Below are 26368 nucleotides of genomic sequence, written 5' to 3' on the forward strand. Positions count from 1 at the left end.
AGTCATCCACATAGTGGTTTTCTACTAGTGCTACTGCTGCTTCCGGAAATTCATTCGCCCAGCTTTTCGCATTCATGTTCTTAATGAACTGTGCCTGACACGGAGAACAGGTGGAGCCGAAGGTCGCTGCATCCATGATGAATACTTCCGGCGGTTGCGAGGGCTCCGGGCTCCACAGGAAGCATTGAGCGGAACGATCTGCGTCACGGATGAAGAACTGGTGGTACATTTCACGCACATCTCCAACAACTGCAATTTGTCGCTGGCGAAACTGAAACAATACCTTCGGCAATGGCGTCAACAGGTCCGGCCCCTTCAACATCATGCTGTTAAACGATACGCCGTTGACTTTCGCAGCGGCGTCCCAAATCATGCGGACCTTTCCAGGTTTTCTTGGATTGCTCACAACCCCTAACGGTAAAAACCATGTCTGCTTGGGATTGAATTCTTCGATCTCTTGCTTTGTAGCCTTGTGCGCATATCCTTTGATCTGGTATTCAGCTATTTGGGTTTCTAGGTTCGCTAGCAGCTCCGGGTTGGCTTTCAGTCGACGATGAAGGCAAGCTAGTCTCCTTTCAGCCATAGCGTAGCTTGGAGGAAACTCCACGACGTCGTTGCGCCACAGTAAACCAGTCTCAAAACGCCCATCTTCTCGCTGTACGGTGGTAGTTTCTAGGATCTCTCTTGCGCGGCGATCTTCGTTTCCTTCCAGCGTACGTGCTGCTGCAATACCCAGACATTCCTCGGAGAAAAAACTTTCAACAAGCTGATGGATTCCATTCAGCTCCACGCATTCGCAAATGTGAAACGAAGGTGAAACAGAGACTTTCGAAGGATCACCAACGCAGCCGAACACCGTCCAACCTAATCTTGTCTTCGCTGCAATTGGTTCTCGTGTTCCTCGTTCCCTTCTTCTCAACGGAACAGACAAATGAACGTTGTCCATGCCTATCAAAATCCTCGGAACCGCTTGCTCGTAGTCCTTGATCGGAAGTCCTTCCAAGTGTGGGTACCGTCTGGCTAGTTCTCCATACTGAAGAGTTTGCGTTGGGAGAGCTAAGCCTTCCACTGTGCGAACGTCGCCCAATACGAATTTGGTGTCGTTCGATGAACCCGAGATATGCAGACTAACTTGTCGCGATTGTGCCTCCCGCCGCTCAATGTTCGCTGTCCACGTAAGACACAATGGATGCACTTCGCCGCTGATGTTCAGTTGATCCGCGATATCGGCGTCCATCAGAGTCAAGGATGACCCCTCATCCAGAAAGGCGAAGGTTGTTATCTGCGTCCCTTTCCCATAGAGCGTCACTGGGATAATGCGGAACAAAATGGGATTCTGAAGCTGGCGATGCACAGAAACGACTGCCGGCGCACTGGTTCCGGAACGTGGAAACTCGTCAGGATGGCCCGGGTGGAGTAACGTGTTATGCCCCTTAGAACAGCCCCCCACTTCACACACTTTATTGGATTTACATGGCCACTTACCGTGCGGCACCAAACAAATTTTGCATAGTTGGTGTGCACTAACTGCTTTCCAGCGATCTCCAATAGGCAATGATTTAAATCTATGGCAGTCTCTTATTCTATGCTTTAAGCTCTGGCAAATATAGCACGGTCTTGCTGAACTTTCTACTGGCTTACCTCTAAAACTGTCTGACTTACGATCATCTGCCGAAGAGTGGGTGTTCATGTACGCCTTCTCCTTGGGACGCTGTCTCTCGACGCGGTTGGTTCGATGGACATCGTGGTCGCTGAACTGCGTGACATCACTGGCCGCCGAAGTTATCGCCATCATATACTCGCTGAAGGTACCCAAGTCGACGAAACCGGCGCGCTGCTTATGTAGTGCCCAGTCCAATCGAATATTAGCCGGTAGCTTTTCAACCAGTTCGCTCAGCAACGATGGATTCATCAGATGTGCCTGCTGGTTTGCGCCTTTCAGATGCCCCACCAGGTTCTGAACGGTGATGCCAAAATTGACCAAAGTCTCCAACCGGTCTGCTTTTGGCGCTGGAACATTACGAACCTTGTTCAACATGGTCTGCAGCAGTCGATCTGGACTGCCAAAGAGCGTTTCTAACGTAGTCAGCACTTGAGGAACGGACGACGGTAGCAGTAGATTGCTGCGGACAGCTTCCAATGCGCTGCCTCTGAGGCACCTCTGCAGCCTCATGAGATTTTCCGCATCTGAGTAGCCGCACATCGCTGTCGAGTTCCGGTAGCTGCTCACGAATAATGGCCAATCCTCCGGGTTACCGGTAAACACCGGAAGTTCCTTTGGGACCACCTGCCTGGCAGCCAGCTGCTGCTGAAACTGACCCCACGCTGCTTGAGATTGATCGGGTTGGAACGATTGTGTACCGTTTAGTTGGTTAGGATTAATCGTGGAATGGTGAAACCCCGGTGGCGGTCGAGAATGATTCACCGCTGGTACACGCTGGTAACCGGGCCGTGGGCCAAACGCAGGATTCTGGATTTGCGGATACACTTGCTGTTGCTCCATCGGAAACGAACCAGAATGGTGATTCGGTGGCCAGACTGTCGGCAACGGAACCTGCTGCTGGATCTCTCGAGGTACCGTTAGCCCTCTGACAACTGGTTGGGAAGTCGATTGACGGGGTTGGTCGAAAACCAGTTTCGAGTTTGGTTGCTCGGCTATCGTTTGCATCTGCAAAAACGATTCTGGTGGTCCCACATGGTCTTTCTGGGTCGGAGTCGACGTCTGTGTGGCCGGTTTGATCGAAACGGTCTCTTTCGGTACTGCGCCTAGTGGTTTACCAACTTTGTCGCCCAATGATGTTAGTGGCGTTTCGTGATTTTTCGCGCCATCCGCATTCACATCCGTCGGCTTTGCTGGAAGCTCCCTTACAACCGGTTCGGGCTGACCGTCTTCATCGGCCAGAATGCCTGCGTGGTCCTTTATCCACCTGTTGACCTTGTCCTTGCTACTCACTCGACTCCTACGGCTCTTGACGCTTTCACCGTCGTCTTCACTCGCTTCAGCCATCAACAGAGCGTACTTTTCTTCGCGGTACCTTTTCTCGATGGACGCTTTCTCGAGCAAAGCCTTTTCTTGGCGCTCCTTTTCAAGCTCTTGCCGTTGCAGCATGAGCTTCTCTTCGGCCTTACGCTCCTCCTCAATCTTCATTAGCTGAAGCTTAATCCTCAACGACCGACTGCTTTTGCTGGACTTGCTGGATTTACCGGATCTCGACACGTCATCCACGAGTATGGCAGAAGCACACCTGCTGCATGACCAGCATCTATCTCGGACGCCGTCGTCCACCGAAGCGCATGAGAAATGGTACCGATCCTTACAGGCATCACAGGCTACCAAATTCTCTTCCCGATCCGGCTTGTTACAGGCAATGCAGTTCTGCCAATCCGTGCTGGTTGCCATCGTGAACTGTCTCTCCAGTGATTCGTTCTGAAGCCTGGACACAATCGATGTATCGGCGATAATCTTTATAGATTTTGTTGTCACGTCGGAGTAGCAGTAAAGAAATCACGACTCTTTCAGCAGTTCTGTTTATTCGAAAACGCTATAAAGCTATAAAAACAAATGTAACTTTAGTCTAGAATACAAAATCCGCAATCTATAGTGTTCTTACATTATCGGTGAACTTTCTCACTCTCTGCTACCCCTGGTCGATCAACAAATGGGCAAATATTATTATACTCTCTATCCACGATATGGTGAACAGAGGATAATTACAATTAACGGTGCAATGAACAATTATTTTCGCAACTACACAAGTATGTGAACTACAATTATTTGTTAAAGAAATTCTGTTAATTGCCCAATATGTCCGTAAATATAATGATTTTACTAAATTCAACAAGCTAAGGTGGTTCACTGTTCTACTGTTTGCTTTTTCATTTGTGCCAAATCATCGCTGTCATTCCCATCACCTCTCATTGTTCGACGCTGTTTGGTACAGTAGCCTTCTCGCAACCGGGTGACCGTTTATCCGTGTATCGGCTTAAGCAGGGTATAGCTTGTTCGGGCTAACACCGAGGAAGAGACTGAATGTAGTCCATGCAAATGGAATGGTTTGGTCGCAATCCGTTGTTGGCCCATTTCGGGTGCGGTTGAAACTGTGGATGGTTTGTTTTCCTTGCAGGAAACGCACCTACCAATGTACTTTTTAAGGTCGGCACTCATTCGAGGCCAATAGTACCGCCTTTTAAGTTTATCGATACATTTTTCGAAGCCGATGTGCAAGTTATCATCATGCTCCTGTGTCATGATTTGTTGGCGAGACGATTCTGGAACACATTCTTTCCACTGGAAGCTGTAGTCCAGGACATCTGACCGAGCTGACACTAGCTTGTACAATTTGCCGCTGTCGATCCGGAAATCCATATTGTTTTCCGGATTTTCTTCGACAGAATTAAACAGATTTATGTACCACTCGTCGTCATCCTCTACTTCTAGAGCTTCGATGGATCGAGACAGGGCATCTGGCACAATGTTGTCCTTGCCTTTCCTGTGCTTCACCTCCATGTCATACTGTTGTAGAGTGATGCTCCACCTACTCAGTCGTGACGATGACCTCCATTTAGCCTTCATGATGAAGGTCAACGCTGATGAATCGGTCATCAAGGTGAAATGTGTGCCCTCAATGTAGCACCTAAATTTATCAATGCAACGAAGGGCGGCTAAACCCTCCTTCTCCGCTGCATGATAATTCAGTTCCGCACCCTTCAACTTCTCGGAATGGTATGCAATTACCCTTTCCTCCCCATTTTGGACCTGCGTGAGAACTCCAGCGATTGCCGTGTCACTTGCGTCTGTTTGGACACAAAAAGACAAACTAAAGTCTGGATTGGCCATCACAGGCGCTGAGATCAGCCTCTCTTTGATGGCCTTGAAAGCTTCATTTGCTGCGTTGTTCCACTGCACTCTCTTCGGCTTGTTTTTAAGCAAGTCTGTGAGAGGTGCAGTGAGTTCACTAAATTTGTCGATGAACCTACGGTAGTAATTGACCATACCGAGGAATCGTCTTAATGAACGTACCGATTTAGGGACCTCAAAGCCCAAGATCGCTTGGACTCGATCTGGGTTAGGTCTAAGACCTTCTCGGGATAAAATGTAGCCCAAGTAGGGCAGTTCTTGGCAGTAAAAGTTCGACTTCTTAAGGTTGATGTACAAATTTGCACCCTTGAGACGTCTCGCGAGTTCTCGCAGTTTTTGTATGTGCTCCTCAAACGTATGACTGGCCACTACAATATCATCCAGGTACACAAAAATAAAGGGTTCCAGGGCACCATACCCTAGCACACGGTCCATTAGTTTGCTTAAGGTGGCTGGGCTGTTCACGAGTCCAAACGGTAAACGCGTAAACTGGTACAAACCCTTCCCTGGAATAGAAAATGCCGTAAATTTACGGGATTCTTGTTCCAAGGGCACCTGTAAAAATGCCTGGGACAGATCGATAGTGGACAGATACTTAAAAGGTCCTAAATGGCTTAAAATTCGGTTTTGATGGGGAAGGGGGTACGCATCCCTTCTGGTGCGCTCATTGAGCTTTCTAGCGTCAAGGCACAACCTGACTTCTTCACTGTCTCGCTTTTTAACTAGCACCACAGGCAGAGCCCAGTCAGAGTCAGAAGGTTCGATGATGTTATCTTGGAGCATTTTGTCGACGGAATTATTAATTTTCTTCTGAATTTCTGGGCTCCAGGGATACGGATTTTTCCGAACGGGCTCCGCACCCTGAAACTCCTCTTTGAACTCGATCCGATGCTTGATCAGATCTGTCTTGCCAAAATTTCCCGGACTTGCTACCAAGAACAACTTTTTCACCTCCTCTAACTGCTGAATTTGCTCTTCACTCAACTGTTCTTCTTCTTCCAGCTCTCTGTGGGTGTCCTCGTCAACGGCTTCGACGGATTGGCTAAACGTCGGACGAATGCCAAATTTACGCCAAAAATCGTACCCTAGGATGCATCTGCGATTGAGTTTTGGAGCAATCACTACGGGTAAGATCTTCGTCTCTCCGTTGAAACTAAATGGAATGTCTACTGCACCTATTACTTCTAAGTTCTCTCCTGCTGCTGTTCTCAGGTTCGTGTTCGTGGGTTTAATTTTCAGCTTTAGCGAACTAATCAGTTTTCTACTCCCTACACCTAACACAGTCCTCTCTGCCCCGCTGTCTAACAACCCAATCACAGGAATACCTAGAATCTCGACCTTTGCAAATGGTCTCGGATCGTTACTCAGAGTGACAATGGTGGCAATCTCCTCACAAACTGAGTGATCCCCGAGTACCTGCTCATAGCCGAGTTCGTTTAATATTTCTGGAGGATTTGACGCGAGATTTTCATGAGGACTTTTAAAGTTGAGTGGGAGACTGGCTTGCCTCATTGAGCAGTCTCTTGCAGGTTTTTTGCCTGACAGTAAGGGCAGTTTTTCAAAGTGAATCCAGGGAACCCACATTTGAAACAAAAAGTATGTTTCTCTTTCGGACATTCCTCAAAACCGTGATCATTTTCATGGCAATTGAAGCAAATGCCCTTTTTAATTGGAATGTATGCCTTGACTATACGCTGCAAGGCATTCGAACCACTCGGTCCAGGAACTGGACTTTTCTGTCTTTGAGGGTTCTGTGGTTTCCCATCAGATTTTTCTACTTTTTTGTACTCTTCCCTCTTGTGATGTTCCTGTCCTGAATCTCGTTGTTTCCAAAAACTCTTCTGTCCATTTCCTTTACTGAACTTCTGTTCAAACCTGCCTGCTTCTTTTCTTCTATCCTGTTCGTCTCTTCTGTATCTGTCTTGTCGGTTTGGGAAATTCTGTCGGTGGTTGTTAATCTCGTCTACCCGAATCGGCCTATTTGGGAACCTATCGTTTCTCTGGTATAGTTGCCAGTTAATTGCGTCAAACTTCTTACCGAACTCTTTCATTTTAGGTACGTCGTTTACACCGGCCGCAAGCATGGCGATACGGACGTCCTCACGCGTATTGCGGAAGAGCACATCAAACTTGCGCCTATCGTCCCAGGAACTGGACATACCGCGGAAAATACGGACCATGTCCAAGTAATAGTCCTGAAACTTTTCCTTGGCACCCTGTTTCCGGTTGTACGCCTGTCGTTCGTATACGTAATCGATGTCAATCGGTAAGAATTCGTTTTTTAGTTCGCGCACTAACTCCTTCCAAGACCCTAATTCATAATTTCCGTTCACCTCCATGAACCAGGCTCTGGCTTTGTGAGTGAACAGATGATGAGCACTCTGAAAGAGTTCATCGTCAGAGAACCCCTCTGAACGAGCATTAAATTCAACCTCCTTCACAAACTCATTCAGGCGTTTTCCGTTGTCCATGCCGTCGTACCGAATCGTCCATTTGTGCACCGGCAACCGGTTGCTGTTTGACCTCGACCTTTCTCTTTCTGACGATTTCGGTTGGCTAGGAACAACCACTACCTTTCTTGGTTCTACTGCATGCTCTGAACTGCTAATCGAACTATTCCTGTCCTTCAACCACTTCAGAAAATCCGTAGGTTCCTGCTGAGAGGATTTTGGTTGGATCCTTTCAGTTTCACCTAATTGGGTACTGTTCAGCGTTTTCGCCGGTTGCTCTGGTACCGGTAAATTCTGTTTTGGCCGTTCAGCCTCAAGAATTTCGATACGCTGCAACAACTGACCGACTACTTCTAACAACTGCTTATTCTCGGCGGTCAGCTTAGCCTGTTCTACCTTCAGCTTTTCTACCTCCTCAGGTGCACCTACTTTTTCTACCTCCTCACTGTGGCTTTCGACCACCGGAATCTCTTTCTCCGCCACCTGAGGTGCCTGAACTCTATCTACTTCCTCTTCTTCAACGTTGACAATCTCCGCTCTATCCTCCTCGCGCTCTTGATTTGTTTGTCCTAAACCTTCTCGCAGTCGACTCAAGCTTTCATTCACGATTGCTAGTTCCGCTGCTCTAACCTCTGGTAAGTGTGAGGCTGCCGAGAAGAATGTACTCAACAGTCTCAAACACTCACCCGCAACTACGGCTAGTCCGTTCAGACTCTCGTCATTCAGCTCCCGATTCCGCAATCTCTCCATTCGGAAAAGAATGTAAATCAATCGGTTTTTGAAACACTGATCCGGAGCTTTCTTTGACCGTCTGTTCTCTAAAAACGCTTTTATGGAATTCAGTTTATCGTCACAGGTTTCTAACTCCTCAACTACGTCTACCTTACTAAAATCGTACGCATTATTCGACTGACCATCTTCTTCTTTCAGCCGGTTTCGCAACGCTCTCTCCAGGCTGGCGCGAGGAGCAATTTTGTCCATCTTGCGGATCATCAACTCATGTTCGAGTTCATCCACGGTGAGGTGAGCAGTATTCAGCGCGTTGTACTGCGCACGCAGCACGGTCATCTCCATGGTTGGAAGATTTATCCACCGGAAATCAGTAGAATTTAAAAAGAACCTAATTATCAGCACGCAGCTGTAAAAAATTAAAAAGTGTCTAGTTTTATAGCCGCTTCCGCTTGTGGAAAGCAATTGAAAAATCCTAAATTTGTTCTCGCTTCCTAATGAAAGCAGCAAATAATTAAAAAAGAGTCCTAAGTATTGTTCACCAACTTCACCTGGTTAAAATTGAAATAAAGTGCCTAGTTTGCTCGGTGTTTTATTACGCTCTTCCGAAACACACTGATCAAGATAAATTCCGGAATTTTTCCGCGAAAGTTAGCTGTAATAATCTCCTGCTGTTTCAAATTATTTCTCAACAATAGTTGGTAGCTATCTTGCCACTTGGGACTTACAAGACCTCCGTTATGAGAACAATGATTACAAGTCCTGCACAACTCCAAAGTAGTTCGTGACGTCAATTCGGTAAGTGATTTCAAGGATTTCCCAGAGACCTCCGCAACGAAAAGTTATCAAATCTTAAGTGTTTCCCTAGCACGGAATGCCAAAGACAATTCACGTTGGGCGCCAAAGTGTAACTGAGCAAGGGCCGTGTTACTCTCAGCAAGGATGAAACCCCCGTCTTCAAGCCTCAGGGTCGGCAAGACGCTCGTGACACTCCGCGAAATGAAAACACTTGTAGATTCGGCAAAGCAAAACTCCTTATATTGACGGTCTCGTGTACACCTTTATTCACTTCCTGACGTCCTACTTTCCTTCCTCCTAGCTTTCTCCCTCCTAGCTTTTTGGCGTCCGCCCTTAACACTGGACGACGCCTCCCACGTTCTTAAGGACTAGTCCTACCTTATACACGCTACTTTTCTTCACTGCTTCTGGGGCCCCGCGCACTGCACGCCTACGCTGCCGCTCCTTTCGCCTGTCCACTAGCTCCTTCTCTCCTTCCTGGGCCAGGGGGCGGGCAATTCTTCTCCTTCCTTCTCTCTCGTTGGCTGCAGCCTCTCGCGGACCTTCCTTCTGTCCCGTGCGCCCCTCGAGTGTGGTGACGGACTCGAGGCTTCAGTGATCCGTAGAGTCACTGGAAAAAGCCTGGGTTCGTCGGCGCGCTTGGTGGTTGTATCGGGTACAAGGGTGATGCGGACGCACTACAAAAAGTTGAGTAGGGTCTACGCTGCGGTGTGGCTCCAAAAGATACCGCAAAGTTCGATTTTAAAATAAAAACCGCGAGGTCCTGTGGGCACAATGGGAGAATCGCGATGGCGGGTTAAGCACTATACGGATGGGCTAGGTTCGGGGTATTGTTACGGAATTTACCTGGATGTCCGGATTGCTCCAACTTCTCCACTTTCCTTTTCTCCTTCTTTCCACTTTTCCGTGCTTTCAACTCTTTCTATTAACTTCTCCCACTAGACTTCCTGCCAACTTTACTTTTCTTCAACAAACTTTCCTTCTACCAACTTTTCAAATGACTGTTGTCTCTGAAGATCACCAGGCTAATGATCCTCCGTTTTGAAGATCGTTGACCCCGAACCATTGGCCATTGACCCGTCGTAAGTACCGAAGTTCCTCCTCATCATGGCCACCCAGTTCGCCTCCCATGGCCGCCCATTTCGCCACCCCCATGGCCGCCCATTCGTGCAGTCCTGTGCAGCCTGGTGGTGACTAGCGGAACTACCGTCGTCCTTACATGGGTCAGTGTAGTGACGGCTGCGTGCGTGGGATTTCGGGACGTGATACTTAACCTAACTACAAACGTTTTCTTTTTTTTTAACAAAATTTAACGAATACTAAACGCGACAAATCTCATCAATACTGGACGTTACACTGACACTTGTTACAGGCTCTTTTACAGGCATAATCGACGTGGCTACCGAAGGTAAGCTTATCGTCGATCATCACGCCCAAGTGTTTGACGGAGCGCTTTGACAGGATAGTACACTCTCCTACACTGATCTCCGTCTGCTGCTCCGACTTCAGGTTGTTAACAACCGTCACCTCTGTCTTGTGGTGAGCCAGCTCCAGTTTCCTGGACCGCATCCACGCCTCCACAACCTTGATCGAGTGGTTGGTAGTCAACTTTACCTCCTCGATCGTTTCACCGTAGACTTCGAGCGTAATGTCGTCGGCAAATCCGACAATCACCACTCCCACTGGATACTCTAACCTCAACACCTCGTCGTACATGACATTCCATAACACCGGACCCAGGATGGAACCTTGCGGGACTCCTGAGGTTATGTGAAAGCACTTCCGACCCACCTCCGTGTCGTAGACTAGTACACGATTCTGAAAGTAACTTCCGAGAATCTTGTACAGGTACTCCGGTATCCCCAGACGCAAGAGCGCATCGGCAATAGCAGACCAGCTGGCGCTATTAAACGCATTCCTTACATCCAGAGTCACTACCGCGCAAAAGCGAATTCCCCTCCTCTTAGGCTCGAGTGCTTTCTCGGCGGTTTTTGTAACCGACAAGATAGCGTCTACGGTGGACCTCCCCTTCCGGAAGCCGTACTGGTTACTCGAAAGACCATTTTCGCCCTCGGTGAACCGCAACATTCTATTGAGGATGATCTTTTCGAGCACCTTCCCCGCCGTGTCAATCAAGCATATTGGTCTATATGCCGACGGGTCTCCGGGTGGTTTCCCCGCCTTTGGCAATAGTACCAGGCTCTGCCTCTTCCAAGCTTCTGGGAAAACTCCCTCGTCCAGGCATTTCTGCATAGCAGACCTGAACATCTCGGGAGCCTCTGCAATAGCTACTTTTAAGGCCAGGTTCGGAACTCCGTCCGGACCTGGGTAAGGCCCCCCGCTAAGGGACTTAGCTATCCCCGCAAGTTCCACATCGGTGACCCTCTCCTCATCGCCAGCCCCAGTCCCCGGCTGTCCTACGAAAGGAGGCCAAGGACTAGGATCATGACGCGGAAAAAGTCCTCCAATGATCCCCTCCAACATCTCTGGAGATTGCTCTGTAGGAGCCATCACACCTCTCGTCTTGGCCATAACGATCCTGTAGGCGTCACCCCACGGGTTCGTATTGGCACTCTGACAGAGACCCTCAAAGCAGGCCTTTTTGCTTGCTCTTATCTCGGTCTTAAGCGCGGCTTTTGCAGCGGCGAACACCACCCGCCGTTCGTTTCGCTCTTCCTCTGATCGTGTGTGTGTGTGTGTGTGTGTGTGTGTGTGTGTGTGTGTGTGTGTGTGTGTGTGTGTGTGTGTGTGTGTGTTTTTTTTTTTCCTTCTAAACCATAGGGGGATAAATCTGCTCATCAGACACCCTAACAGGAAGGTTAGGGTAGTGTGGGGATGAGGCCGTCTTCTACAATGCCGGTAGAAGCCAGGACTACTCTCTCCTCGACCCACTAAAACACATTCCTATGGTCGCCAAACCCTACGTCTCTCCGGAACCACCAAGAAGGTATTGCTTCAGAGAGGGGCTAGTGCATATCGCACCCTCAAGGTTAGCTGCCGTAGCCTAGCAGCAACGAACATCGATGACTCGCACTGGAGAGTCCATCACGATAGCATGCTGGCGCTTAGCCAGTTTCCCGAGTGGTCCTCGCCACTCCCTTTGTCCACGGAAGGCGGGCAGGGTCAACCCCGCCCGCGCCCTACTGCTGAGCGGACATCAAGAACTGATGCCCACATGCAACCCGATCTGACCTGCTGAAGGCAAGGGTATCACTACCCTTCAGGCCTTATCAGCTGCATCCGTAGGTTGCAGACAGCAGGGTCTCACCTACCCCGACCCTTGCCGGGGACCCCTTTCCAACCGCGGGCTCAGATCCAACCCAGTAGACCGACGCCACGACAGCACCGCTACCGGGACTTCCTCTCCGCGGCCACTTAATCGCTGTAAGGGTCGATCTCGACCGCAGGGCACCGGTATGACCTACGAAGCCGACTTCGAACCCCTGGACCACCTCTTGTACTGCATCTGGACTAGCCATTCTCCGAGTCCACGCGCCACCTCCTTTGTAGCTCCCAGACGATATGGGTGATAGCCGTTGAAACGGCATTCCAGCTAATCTCATCCCTACACATTCTCTGGACCAAGTTGTCCGGAGTTGTGTCCTCCCCGCATGTGGCAAGCATGCGGTCACGCATTGTGCGAAAACGCGGGCACACGAACAAAACGTGTTCCGCCGTTTCCTCTAAACCATTGCACACTGGGCATTCGGGAGAATCCGCATGCCCGAAACGGTGTAGATACTGTCGGAAGCAACCATGGCCTGTAAGGACCTGTGTCAGGTGGAATGAAACTTCCCCATGGCGCCTATTAATCCAACTATCTACCCTCGGTATCAACCTATGGGTCCACCTTCCTTTGGTGGAACTGTCCCACGCGCGCTGCCATTTGACCATAGAGGCCATCCTGACAGTCTTGCGTATGCCTCTTGTGCCGCGCATTTCGAAGCACTCCATATCCTCACTGATAAGAATGCTGATGGGCACCATACCAGTAATGACACAGAGAGCGTCGTGTGACACGGTACGGTACGCGCTTGCAACCCTCAGACACATAAGCCTGTAAGTACTTTCCAGCTTCCGTCGGTAGCATTCAGTACTTAGCGCGGTACCCCACGCCGGGCCGCCATACCTAAGTATGGACGTAGCAACACTAGCCAGAAGCTTGCGCTTACTGGCGTACACCGCTGAGCTATTGGACATCATCCGGGACAGTGCCGCAATAGCTGTGGAGGCTCTTTTACAGGCATAATCGACGTGGCTACCGAAGGTAAGCTTATCGTCGATCATCACGCCCAAGTGCTTGACAGAGCGCTTCGACAGGATAGTGCACTCTCCTACACTGATCTCCGTCTGCTGCGCCGACTGCATGTTGTTCACAACCGTCACCTCTGTCTTGTGGTGGGCCAGCTCCAGTTTTCTGGACCGCATCCACGCCTCCACAACCTTGATCGAGTGGTCGGTAGTCAACTTCACCTCCTCGATCGTTTCACCGTAGACTTCGAGCGTAATATCGTCGGCAAATCCGACAATCACCACTCCCACTGGGTACTCTAACCTCAACACCTCGTCGTACATGACATTCCATAACACCGGACCCAGGATGGAACCTTGCGGGACTCCTGAGGTTATGTGAAAGCACTTCCGACCCACCTCCGTGTCGTATACTAGTACGCGATTCTGGAAGTAGCTTCCGAGAATCTTGTACAAGTACTCCGGTATCCCCAGACGCAAGAGCGCATCAGCAATAGCAGCCCAACTGGCGCTATTAAATGCATTCCTTACATCCAGAGTCACTACCCCGCAAAAGCGAATTCCCCTCCTCTTAGGCTCGAGTGCTTTCTCGGCGGTTTTTGTAACCGACAAGATAGCGTCTACGGTGGACCTCCCCTTCCGGAAGCCATACTGGTTGCTCGAGAGACCATTTACGCCCTCAGTGAACTTCAACATTCTATTGAGGATGATCTTTTCGAGCACCTTCCCCGCCGTGTCAATCAAGCATATTGGTCTATATGCCGACGGGTCTCCGGGTGGTTTCCCCGCCTTTGGCAATAGTACCAGGCTCTGCCTCTTCCAAGCTTCTGGGAAAACTCCCTCGTCCAGGCATTTCTGCATAGCAGACCTGAACATCTCGGGAGCTTCTGCAATAGCTACTTTTAAGGCCAGGTTCGGAACTCCGTCCGGACCTGGGGCCTTACCTACGCTAAGGGACTTAGCTATCCCCGCAAGTTCCACATCGGTGACCCTTTCCTCATCGCCAGCCCCAGTCCCCGGCTGTCCTACGAAAGGAGGCCAAGGACTAGGATCATGACGCGGAAAAAGTCCTCCAATGATCCCCTCCAACATCTCTGGAGATTGCTCTGTAGGAGCCATCACACCTCTCGTCTTGGCCATAACGATCCTGTAGGCATCACCCCACGGGGTCGTATTGGCGCTCTGACAGAGACCCTCAAAGCAGGCCTTCTTGCTTGCTCTTATCTCGGTCTTGAGCGCGGCTTTTGCAGCGGCGAACACCACCCGCCGTTCGTTTCGCTCTTCCTCTGATCGTGCTCGCTGCATCCGCCGCCTAGCCCGTAGGCAGGCGCGGCGCAGGTCCGCAATCGCGTCGGTCCACCAGTAAGCCGGTGGCCTCCCATTTCTAGGGTGGACTCTCCTAGGCATGGTCGCATCACACGCACGTGAGAGCACCGCTACCAGCTCGTCGCCGTCTAAACCGAGTAAGTTTCGCTCACGGCGGAGCGCTTCCCTAAATACCTCTTCGTCGAAGTATGATGTCTTCCACCTACGAGGGCTTGGCCTTGGCCTAGCCGCCTCTTCTTCTATCCGCTGTCTGCTGTTGTTGTAGTCGATACTGTAGCGAACCGCCAGGTGGTCGCTGTGAGTGTAGCCATCATCTACTCTCCAGTTCGAACTACTTGTTAGGCCAGGACTACAAAAGGTCACGTCAATAATTGACTCCGCTCCGTTTCGACTATAGGTACTCTTGGTACCGACGTTAGCCAAGTCGACATCTAAGATGGCCAGTGTTTCTAGCAGGATCTGACCCCGCTGGTTCGTGAAACGGCTTCCCCATTCCACAGCCCAGGCATTAAAGTCACCCGCTATTACCACCGGCCTTCGCCCTGTTAGCACGGTCGTTAAGCGGTCCAGCATTTGCGTGAACCGCTCGATCGGCCACCGCGGAGGCGCATAACAGCTACAGAAGAAGACCCCGTTTACTTTGGCGACCACGAAGCCCTCATAGGTAGTAGACACCAACTCCTGCACGGGGTATTTACCCGTCGTCCATATCGCCGCCATTTTCCTGGTCCCATCCGAGGCCCAGTTGCCGTTGCCGGCGGGTACTCGGTATGGATCCGAAATGATGGCGATATCCGTCTCCCACTCAGAAACCGCCTGACAAAGCAGTTGCTGAGCCGCATCACAGTGGTTCAGGTTCAGCTGCGTTACCTGCACTGTGATTTGTTGCTCACTGCGGCTTTCTTAAAGGCCGGGCACCCTGGACCACCCATCGCATGTCTGTTTTTCGAGGTTTTCCCGGTACAGATCATGCAGATGGGCGGACTCGTGCAGCTTTGGGCCTTATGACCTTCAGCGCCGCATCGCCTACACAGTTTGCGCCTGTCGGGGCCTTTGCAGTCCCACGACTTGTGTCCTGGTTCCAGACACCTGAAGCAAACCTCAGGTGGCTCGTGGAATGTCAGGTGACAAACACACCAGCCCACCTTAATACTCCCTACTTTAACGGATTTTTTAACATCCGCCACAGGTAGCTGAACCAGAGCTATCTGTGTCCCTGCTGGCCCCTTCCGCAGCCTGACGGCTGTGGCGGCCACCTGAACATCGCACTGTTGCCGCAGTGCCGTGACGAGCTCTTCCGCTTCGGTGATCTCGTCTAGGTCTTTGACCTTCAGAGTCGCCTCATGCGTAAGAGCCCTCACCTCCACTCCATCACCAAGGACCTCTTCTGCCAGCCTCTTGTAGGCGGCGCCCTTGTGATCCTTCTGGCGCTTAAGCTCCAGGATCATTTCGCCCGTACGAGTACGTCTGATACTGCGTACATCGGCTCCAAGACCCTCGAGCTTGGCGTCGCACCTCATCGCCTTCAAGACGTCCGAGTATTTCGACTGTTCGGTCTTGATGACGATAGCGTCACCTTTTTCGCGCCTGGCACCTGCCTTCCTACGCCTTGGCTTGGCGACCTGCGCTTCTACCTGCGGAATCACCTTCTTCTTCTTCTTCCGCTCTACCTTTGTCCAAGGAGGGTCTTCTCCTTGGACCGCCCTGCTCTGTGGCTGCTGAGGGCCCACCATTGGTCGCAACCCCTTATTCCCTTCATTCCGGGACGGGCCAGCCTTTTCAGGCCCACCCTTCCCAGCTTTCCGGGAACCCTGGCTGGGGTCCGACTTTCCAGCGTTACCACCGGCTTTCGGGGTTATTATACGCCTGGCCTTGCGGGCGCCGCCAGACAGCTCCTCACCTGACGGCTGCCTCGCCCGCTTCTGCGAATGCTTGTCACGTTTGTCACGAGCATTCGCTTCCACACTCCTCGGACTACCTGCGAAGGAGAAGGCCTCTGTTTGTGTAAACTTCGACACATTCTCCTTTGCTGGTTCCGCAGCTGTAGCAGCCAGCAACGCCACCGCGTGCTCCTGCTTGGCCTCATCGACAGACACTCTAAGTCTAAGCAAGGCCGTTTTCAGGTCCTTGCTTATATTCGACTTAGTTGTCGCAAAGTCGATGATTTTGCCAAGCTGGTGCTCAGCAACCTCTAATGCGGGCCGTCCTTTACCAACTTCTTGGCTTATGGCCCTCAGCAGCCACGCTCCGTCCATGACCTCCACCGGCTGGCTTGCCGTGGAGTGGACAGGAGCTCCCACGCTTGAGCTACGTAAGCTACCAGCACCTGACTCCTCGCTTCTCCTTGTCGGAGACCTCATCAACCCACTTCTTGCGAAGGGGTTGATCGCACCACTACTTCCACCTAAGATATTTGATTTTTGATTCTTGCTCATTGTTCCCACGAGTTGCACGAGAAATAATGTCCACCACGCCAGAGCTCTGCATTAACGCGGTAAGGGACAGCATACTGTGGGGGGTGCCCAGGTACCCCACAGGCTCCGTTAAAGATCGAGCATCTTTTTCACCCCCTCGATCACTCATTCCTCGGCACGGGTCGCCTGACACCTTGAATTGGGGTTAGTAGTCCTATTCTTAGCCGGCAACTACGCGGCTGACTCGCAAGCGGGGGGGTGCGTCAGGCCCCAGGACATCCGTCCCTGCTGTGTGTGTGTGTGTGTGTGTGTGTGTGTGTGTGTGTGTGTGTGTGTGTGTGTGTGTGTGTGTGTGTGTGTGTGTGTGTGTGTGTGTGTGTGTGTGTGTGTGTGTGTGTGTGTGTGTGTGTGTGTGTGTTTTTTTTTTTTTTTTTTTTTTTTTTTTTTTTTTTTACTTGGTGGTGTGTGTGTGTGTGTGTGTGTGTGTGTTTTTTTTCCTCCCAACCTCCCCAGCAGAGAAAACCGATTGGAAAAACTCTGCTACACCTTGATGCCTCGATCCCCCTGGTACCACTGATATGCGACTGTTTCAGGGGGGGCAATGCGCTCATGCGCTCTTCTGCTACTGTGCTCATGCACTTTTTGTCGCTCCTAATCTATACTCATACACGTCTCGTATTTTGCTTACTCCGGTTGGTGTTGGCTCGCCATTAAGCGGACAACATGCTTAGTTTCAAATTTGTTATTCTACACGTTCTAATGTTAGTACCTAACATCGCCATTCAGCGACACATAGGTACAACATACACACAATTTGTTATTCTAATACCACGCAAGGCATTCGGATCCTACTAACTTGCTCCGAACGGTGTCCTCCCCGTGCCGCCGTTGCGCCATTTTGCACTCCAGCTTTCCGCGCACGACTCGTGTAGTCCCCGACGGTGGATCTACCCTACGCCGACAAAGAGTTCCCCGGCAGTGGAACATCTTCCGAAACCGTTTCTTCCCAGACAGGTGCCGAGGTCTCTCCTGCGATTCCGGTTGGAGACTGGCTTCCGGTTCACAGGCGCCCCGACGACCAAATTCCGGTGCTTCTTAGCGATAGACTCGGTCTAGTCCCCGGCGGTGGCCCTAGCCTACTCCGACGGAGAAAAACCCCGGCGGTGGAAGTTCTCCCGATACCGATGTTTCTATCCTGACCAGTAAGGTGTCGAAGTCGGTCCGGCGATTCCGGTTGGTGGTGGACTTCCGGTTCACCGGCGCTCCGACGACCAAAAACCGGTGCCACGTTACGGACGACTCATTCATGTCCCCGGCGGTGGATCATGCCTACCCGGATCGCGTTCCGCCGCTCTCTGGTCTTCGCGCCACTTCCTCTGCAGCGCGGACAGCATCCTCGTTACTGCTCTGTCGACAGCGTTCCACGTGTTTTCATCGCGACACATCTCTTCGACAATGTTGTCGACTGTCACTCCGCCCAGCAAGACGCGAATTTCTTCGAACCTGGGGCATTCGAAAACGACATGTTCCGGTGACTCCTCCACGTTAACACACTCCGGGCAAAAGGGCGAAAGAGCATGCCCAAACCGGTGCAGGTACTTCCTGAAGCAGCCATGGCCGGACAGGAACTGCGTCAGATGGAAGTTCACCTCCCCATGCTTCCTATTCACGCTGACACGCTAGGGATAAGCCGGTGAGTCCACCTGCCATTCGCCGAATTGTCCCACTCTTGCTGCCATTTAGCCAACGAGTTCGCTCTGACGATATCTCTTACGCTCCTGGTACTTCTGCGTTGGTAGCATTCCACGTCTTCGGCGATGGTGATGCAAATGGGCATTGTGGTACCGAGAAACATGACCTTGAAAACCCGCGCTGCGAAGACTGGCAATACTCTGAACCGCACCATTCAAACGCCTGCGAGAGACTGAATCGATTCAGCCCGAAGCATGCTACCTATACCTGTGAGAACCCAAAGTAGCCAGAACGAATACATATAAATAGAGTCATCTACCACATCCCCTTTTCCCTGGAGAAAGTCAAATAATATTTATTAAATGATTTAATATGTCTTAGAATCTACGGTTATCAGAGAGCTTATACTTATCTTGAAGGAGTGAATGTTTTCGGAGGTCTCAAAACCCGCGTCGATCTGCGTACATCCGGTCCAGGTTGAGTTGATGAAACTTTCTTCGAATCAGCATTTTTATCCATGATTTGTTTTACTCGACTTCCTGAAAGATGTAAACTAAACGACTCCAGAAAGCCAACGTTCTTTCCAATCAAACTTTACCTGCATTTGATGTTTCACTTGACTCAGGGTGATCTTCTGAAAAGTCCAGCTTACCTCCTCCGTCTTCTGTAGCCGGGATCAGTTTGAAGTGCGAGATATTTCGATCAAACGTTTTTCCAGAAACATCAGATCGAACTGTCATATTAGGACCTCGCTTATCAATCACTGTAAATTTCTCTTTCAAGAAATTCGTGGAAAGCTTGTTTGCTGGAAGGAGGTTCCTCATTAACACGGTGTCACCAACGACGATTTCACTGGTCCTCGCTCTACGTTTGGCATCTTCCCGCTCTTTTCCGAACGTCTTGCGCTCCAAGTCAGTGCTAGGTGGTATCGTTTCCAGGTCGTCGTCCGAACTTTCCGGTTCTGCAATAGTTCGTTCGGTGAGACTCCTGTAACCGAGTGTGGAGTATTGTTGTAGAGCTGCAGATATTGATGAAGTTCTGCTTTCCAATCATCGTACAACGCGTGAGAAATTCTCATTCGTTTTAACAATGATCTATTTTGCCGCTCTACTTCACCGTTGGCTTGTGGCCAGTACGGTGAAGTATGATTCAAATGGACTCCATTATTTTTGCAGAATTCTTCAAACTCGGTCGAAACGAACTGTTTTGCATTATCTAATGTAATCGTCCTTGGAGGTCCCCAGGTTCGGAAAATTCGGTTGAGCCGTTTGATGGTTTCAAAGGCAGTGATCTTGGTCATAATTTCCAATTCCATGAAGCGGCTATAATAATCTATTACTACCAGCACGTATTCGCCGGTTGGCATGGGACCCAAGAAGTCGATTGCAATATCCACCCAAGGTTTATCCGGCAATTGGCGACGCGACATTGGTTCTGGAGGGTCGGGAATTTGAACAAGCCTGCAACCCTCGCAATTCTCACAAACTTTAACGGCATCCTGATCAATACCAGGCCACCAGCAACGATCACGTAACCTTCGCTTCATCATGGATTGACCAGGGTGGCCCTCGTGAGCCAACTGACACATTCTTTGCCGTAAAGACTTCGGAATGACTAGCTTCGTTCCTCGCATAATCAGATTGTTCACATACGAATATTCGAGGCGAAATGCAGAGTAATGTTTTAGAGTATCATCATTCCAGGAATCACTTAGAATACAATCTTTGAGTTTCTGCATTTCGAGGTCTTGACAAGTTTCGGACACAACTTCTGCAATGTCTAATGCCGCGCATTCCTGAACCGATCGAATCACACATTCTGTGTTTGCGTCAAATATTTCGTTGTCATCGCTTTCACTAAGTGATGCAATTGCTTGAACCGTAATACGCCGTATGAATACCTCTGATTCATCAACCCATTGACGATCGTCAACATGGGAACTCAAACGCGAAAGAACGTCGGCAATATTCGTTGACCCTTTTCTGTATACAACCTATAATTGTTTTAAATTTCATTTGAAACACCTAAAACAAATTCCTATTCTAAGACATGTACCTTGAACTTGAAAGCTTGTACGCGTAGAATCCAGCGCTCGATCCTAGCTGTTGGTCGCGATGTTGGTGAGAAGAGAGTCTCCAGAGGGCGATGGTCCGTTTCCAGTTCAAATGTTATGCCCATCAGATATGTTCTGAATCTCTCTATTGCCCAAACTATCCCCAAAGCCTCTTTTTCAATGATGGGATATTTCTTCTCTGTCTCAGATAAGCTCTTGGAGGCGTAGCATATCACACGTGGTTGGTTTCCTTTGAACTGGATCAGCACTGCTCCTAAACCAACGCCAGAAGCGTCGGTGACAACAAGTGTTCGATCGTTAGGATCAAAATAACCTAGATGCGATACCGAGCCAATCCGCATTTTGAGCTCTTCAAAGGATTTTTGATGCTCAGGTTTCCAATCGAAGGTTGCTTCTCGCTTCAAAAGAGTTCGCAGTGGATAGTTGATGGTCGCTAGATCCGGTATGAATTTGGAAACGTACGTCACTAAACCCAAAAAGCTTCGCAATTCTTCTTTCGTTTCTGGGGCTCTGAATTGAAGTATCGATTTCACTTTTTCGTCGGCAGGAGCGATGCCTTCAGCAGACAATTTGTGACCGAGAAACACCGTTTCTTGCTGCTTGAACTGACATTTGTAATCGTTGAGCAATACACCATGTTGATTTAACGCCTTCAAGGTTTCCTTTAACGCAGCATCGTGCTCTTCTTCGGTTGAGCCGAAAATCATAATGTCGTCGATAAATACCACGGTGTTTTTGCAACCAGCCAAAATACTCTCCATGAGATTTTGAAATAGTTCTGGTGCTCAATTTACTCCGAAAAGAAGTCTTTTATATCTGTACAAACCCCAGTTTGTGATAAATGTGGTAATATCGCGACAGTTTTCATCGAGTTCAACCTGGTGGAAGGCTTGTTTGATGTCGAGAATGGTAAAATATTGAGCGTTTCGAAATCTTGGGCTGAAGTCTTCAAATATTGGCAGTGGGTGATTAAGTCTTTGGATTGCATTGTTTTCTCGGCGCATATCGATGCACAGCCGCAGCTCCCCGTGGGAACGTCCATAAATTACGTCACGCAAAAATTTGTCATTTTCAACCCCCCCTCCCCCCTATGTCACACTTTTTGTATGAAACCTCTGAAAGTTTTGTATGGGTCGTCACACTTTGCTGAACCCCCCCTCCCCCCTTAAAGCGTGACGTAATTTATGGACGCTCCCCGTTGTCTTTGATGATCGGTACTAAGGGTGACACCCACGATGTTGGACGCGTAACTTTTTCAATAATATCCATTTCCAGTAATTCGTCCAACTTGGTTTTCACTTTATCAAGCAATGGTATTGGGCAGCGACGAAGCGGCTGAATAACAGATGGAACACTTCTATCGATTGGGAGACTCACACTCACGCCTTTGATTTTGGGAAATTCTTTCTTGGCTTCGACTCTTTTGAACTCAACCCTTTCTACATTACTCTGCTGATTGCTGGGCAAACCAATCCTCAACACCCCTAAACGTTGCGCAGTCGTCTTCCCCATGAGTGGTTGTTGACCTTTTTCGATGACGTAGAATGATGTCGTTGTTCTTAACAATTCACTGCCATCTTCAATTTCCAGTGTAGTGTCAAAAGCCGTGATAAGTTTAAGAGGAATTCGCCCATAAGCTAGAAATCTCTTATCGGAGTCGGTTCTTTGATTTGTAATATTAACGCCCTTCAGTTTCATCAATTCCCAAGTGGTGTCATCGATCAAATTGTGCTTTGAACCTGAGTCGATAAGCATAATAACTTCCACGCCTCCGATACGACAAGTTATCAGCTCTTCCTCCTCGTCCCCAACATTGTACACCGAAAAATCTTTCGAATCTGATGTATCCCGTTCAGTATCATCAACCTTATAGACATTTCTTGGACGTTTGTGAGAACGCGGAAATTCACGATCGTTCGAAAAAAACGCTTTACGTTTTCGATCGGCAGGGGCCTAGTAAATTTCAAAACAAGAAAAAAACGAAATCGGATGAATCACTTATCTTATGCTTTACAAGTTTTCAGCTAAACTCATGTACAAAATACCTACATTGATCACTGCTGGCCTAGATTTACAAACTGATTGAAAGTGTCCAACCATGTTACATTTCAAACACGTTTTCCTGATCGCCGGGCAATGTTCTCTATCGCGATGCCGTTTGTAACCACATCGCATGCATCGTTGTTTAGAATCGGATTGATTCCGAGGATTTTCGTACAATCGGTTCACATCTGACGTTGATGATTTTGGTACCATTTTCGAAGCTTGATAGCGTATAGACTGGTAGGCGTTCACTGTCTTCAAAGTTGTGTCCAGAGTCAAAACATCCTTTTCTAATAGCTTTTGCCGTAAATCATCAGGTGTGAACTGAATAATTTTGTCCATGACAGCAATATTTCTACTCTCCACTTCTGTACTGCCAAACGAACATTTTTCAGCTTTTTGCTGTACTCTTGTAGCAAACTTGTCAATTGTCTCATTTTCTTCGGGTGCCATTGTCCAAAACATGAATCGCTCAAAGCTATCGTGATGCTTTGGCGAGAAAAGATGATTTAGCTTTTCTTTTGCTATGAGGTATGGGTCGTCAGTTGGGTCAATATCGTCAGAACCTGGTAAACCGTAGAATGCGCTTTGCAATTCAAGGCCACCCATTGCTAAGAGTTGTATCTTTTTGCTGGCGCCATCAACAATGTTGGCAGCAGCCATGATGGTTTCAAACCATCTGATCCACGCATTCCACGAATTTCGAACTTCTGAGGGCGGTAAATGCTTGTACTTAAATTGTGGCAAATTGTAAGAAACCGGACTAAACAACGATACATGTTGTTGGACAACTTGTACGACTTCTTCGCGATCCTGATCAAATTGGCCCTCCATCGTGTACGCAGTTCCTGTTGAAATATTTGGACCATGATAAAAACATGACAAAAACATAAGTCATCAGTAAATGTCAGTCACATTCCCCTTCTAAGCTCTTTCATTTATCCATTCATCACAGTCTCGCATCATTGAAGAGCGTACAACTCAATACCGGTTCCCCTTCATGGGCATACATACACATCATTCAAGAGTGTGAATCGCTCGTTCATTCCAACCTACACATCATTCAAGAGTGCACAGTACAATGTCAACACATACACATCATCCAAGAGTGTATATTCTGAGATTAACACATACACATCATTTAAGAGTGTGCCTGGCTTATCTTTACCAACATACACATCATTCAAGAGTGCACATTCCAATGTCAAACACACATCATCCAAGAGTGTACCATCTCGCACCGTCCAAGAGCAAGAAAACAACATTCGCACCATTCGCGACAGCACCGCGTCTACCCGCAATCACAAGCGCAAGAGCGCAAAACATTCTCCGACCATCCAAGAGCGAAGCTTCGCTCTCCCTGTACCCAAGAAAAATGCTCACGGCATACACACCACACAACCAAGTCGCATACGACCCAGCATCCAGGCCGCGCACGACGTCTCTTGAGCGCGCTCCCGTCAAAGTCAAGGTTGAGAGACTCTCAGAGAGTGCCGCCTTCGACGCTTCTGTGGAATAAGGGCCGAACTGGATATAAATAATTCTTGTCGGAATTAAATTAATGTTTTCATATTATATATAGTTCCTTTTCAAACGTTGCGCTTGAAATAAAACGACCCCTCCATCGTTCCCCCGAGAGTGTAGACATTTTGAAACAGCATAGAAAGAGCGAGGAAGAAAGAGAGTGAAACCAGAGAAAACATTTTGGCGCCAAGAGTTCATATTCTCTTGATCGAGCTCTTGATGCTCACGATGCTCACCATTAATGAATGGAGAGATTCTCTCCTACACCACTTGAGGAGGGCAGGAGGTACCCTACAAAGTCGACGGCTTCAGTTGAGTCAGTTTTACGAGAATAGCGAACGATAACGGACGCCTTATGGAGCGCAACCCCGACGATGCAACTGAAGACGGATTGGCCGGAACCTCGGCCGGAGCTTACGTTCTTTCGGCCGATCATCGTAACACAGCGGAAGAGCTTGAAGAACATCAGCCGGGAGATGGATCATTCCCAGTCTCATCCGGTTACGACAGTGGCGCAGCCGGTAGTTCCACCGGTTCGTCGAAAAAGTAAGTATGAAAAAAAAAGTGTGGCTAAAGAAAGGTATGAAGTAATATACCTGAAACGACTCCGGTGGAGATAGACGGAGCTCGTAAAGACAAAGACTCCGGTGGAAATAGACGGAAGTCTTTCTGGAAAATGGAACTCAATCGACTCCGGTGGAGATAGACGGAGCTCGAAAAAAAAAACAGACTCCGGTGGAAATAGACGGAGATCTGCTTAAAAAAAAAAAAAAAACAACTGAATCGACTCCGGTGGAGATAGACGGAGCTCGAAAAAAAAAGAACCGAACCGACTTTAGTGAAATGAAGGAGCAAAAAAGGTGATGAAAGTCTAAGACTTTGCATGAAAAATGAGGAACGGAAAAACTTAAAAAAAAAAAAAATTACTAAAATATTTGAACAAAAATTAAAAGTGGAAAATTGAATTAAAAAAAAAAAGCTTGAAAATGATTGAAATGAAATTGTGAAAAAAGCAAGAGAAATGAAAGAGCATTTTTTTTTCATTTCAGGAAAATCTCGAAAAAAAAACTGCTGAAGGAATTGAAGGAAGCAGTTGAAAAGAATAATTTCCTACGGGAACAGGTAACACGACTTTCCGCCGAGCAGAGTTTGGCTGATTCGCTTCGTCATGTCCGATCAAGCACAACGCCGGAAGAAATCCAAGACTCCAGAAGCGAATCGATGCTCATTTCAACGATGAGCAACTGGACACTGGGAACCTTGAACATACCAGAGTGCACCCCAGCGGAAGGAGAATCTGAGATCGATAAGCGGGCGTACGAGTTCTGGAAAGAAACGCTTGTCGCCTCTCTGCAGCTGGTCAATTCAGCAGACGAAAAAGCGAAGTTCGGTGTGTTCAAAATCAAAGCAGGTGCCAAATTGCGGGAAATCTTCAACACAACCGTTACAACCACAGCGATGCCTGACGAACATACAGCTCCTTTCTCAAACGCTTTGGCCCGGCTTGATGACTATTTCGGATCGAGAAACTACATCCTGTCTCAAAGAGGGAAACTGATGAATTTGTGCCAACTGCCGTCAGAACCCAGTATCGATTTTGTTCGACGTGTTTCCTCCGCCGCCAAATTGTGCAACTACGGAACCGATGCAGAGATGGAAGCAGTCGTAAGAGTAGTTACCTCTGGTGCGAATGACAGCCGAATTCGCATCCTGGCACGTAGAAATTGGGTGAAACAGGGCACCATGAAAGACCTGATTGATCAAGTACGAGAACATGAGCTGGAACAGGCAAACGAGGAGGAATTTCAAAAATCCCGCAGTCGCGGTGGTCTGGCAACTGTCGCAATGGTTGCCCGAAATCCTCAGGAGGTGCAAAAGCAGAATTTTCGAGCGAATTGGCGTGGTAATTGGCGTGGTAGGGGACTGGTACGAAGTAATCGCGGCTCGAGACGAGGAGGAAGAGTTTTCAACCAAGGAATGTCACAAAACCAGCGTGACAACGGCTGCTGGAGATGTGGTAGTATTTTTCACCAACCATCCACGTGTCCGAACGCCAGCAAAGCATGCCACACGTGTGGCCGAACGGGTCACATCGCTCGAATGTGTACGTCAGAGAGAACTCCGGAATTTCGGAACCGACCGTGGAAACGACCAGCTGATTCGGAGGACCGAAGCGTACCGAGGAAAATTGCGGCTATCGAAAACCCAA

At 49.0% G+C, this 26368-nt stretch overlaps 2 protein-coding genes across 19 annotated transcripts in view; one reads left to right on the plus strand and one right to left on the minus strand.

Moving 5' to 3' along the window:
* Window positions 1-26368, plus strand: part of LOC109405099 (unconventional myosin-XVIIIa) — a 1227991-nt gene that overhangs the window by 52391 nt on the left and 1149232 nt on the right. For 3 of the 18 annotated variants that reach the window (XM_062861171.1, XM_062861174.1, XM_062861175.1), the window contains one exon: window positions 5861-7124. The exons of 14 other annotated variants lie outside the window; for them this stretch is intronic. The gene's annotated coding sequence lies outside the window, so the exon portion shown is untranslated. The remainder of the gene's footprint in view (window positions 1-5860; window positions 7125-26368) is intronic. One more of the 18 variants, XM_062861170.1, reaches the window with a different exon arrangement.
* On the minus strand, window positions 19342-20106 carry LOC134290595 (uncharacterized protein K02A2.6-like). The gene has a single exon (XM_062857761.1). It carries the CDS (start codon window positions 20104-20106, stop codon window positions 19342-19344), a length of 765 nt encoding a protein of 254 aa, XP_062713745.1.

Source organism: Aedes albopictus, chromosome 3 (assembly GCF_035046485.1).
Source record: "Aedes albopictus strain Foshan chromosome 3, AalbF5, whole genome shotgun sequence".
NCBI lineage: Eukaryota > Metazoa > Arthropoda > Insecta > Diptera > Culicidae > Aedes > Aedes albopictus.

Bases quoted from the DNA above. Each gene is read 5' to 3' on its own strand.
- LOC134290595 (XM_062857761.1), bottom strand. From the start codon at position 20,106: ATGTGTCAGTTGGCTCACGAGGGCCACCCTGGTCAATCCATGATGAAG.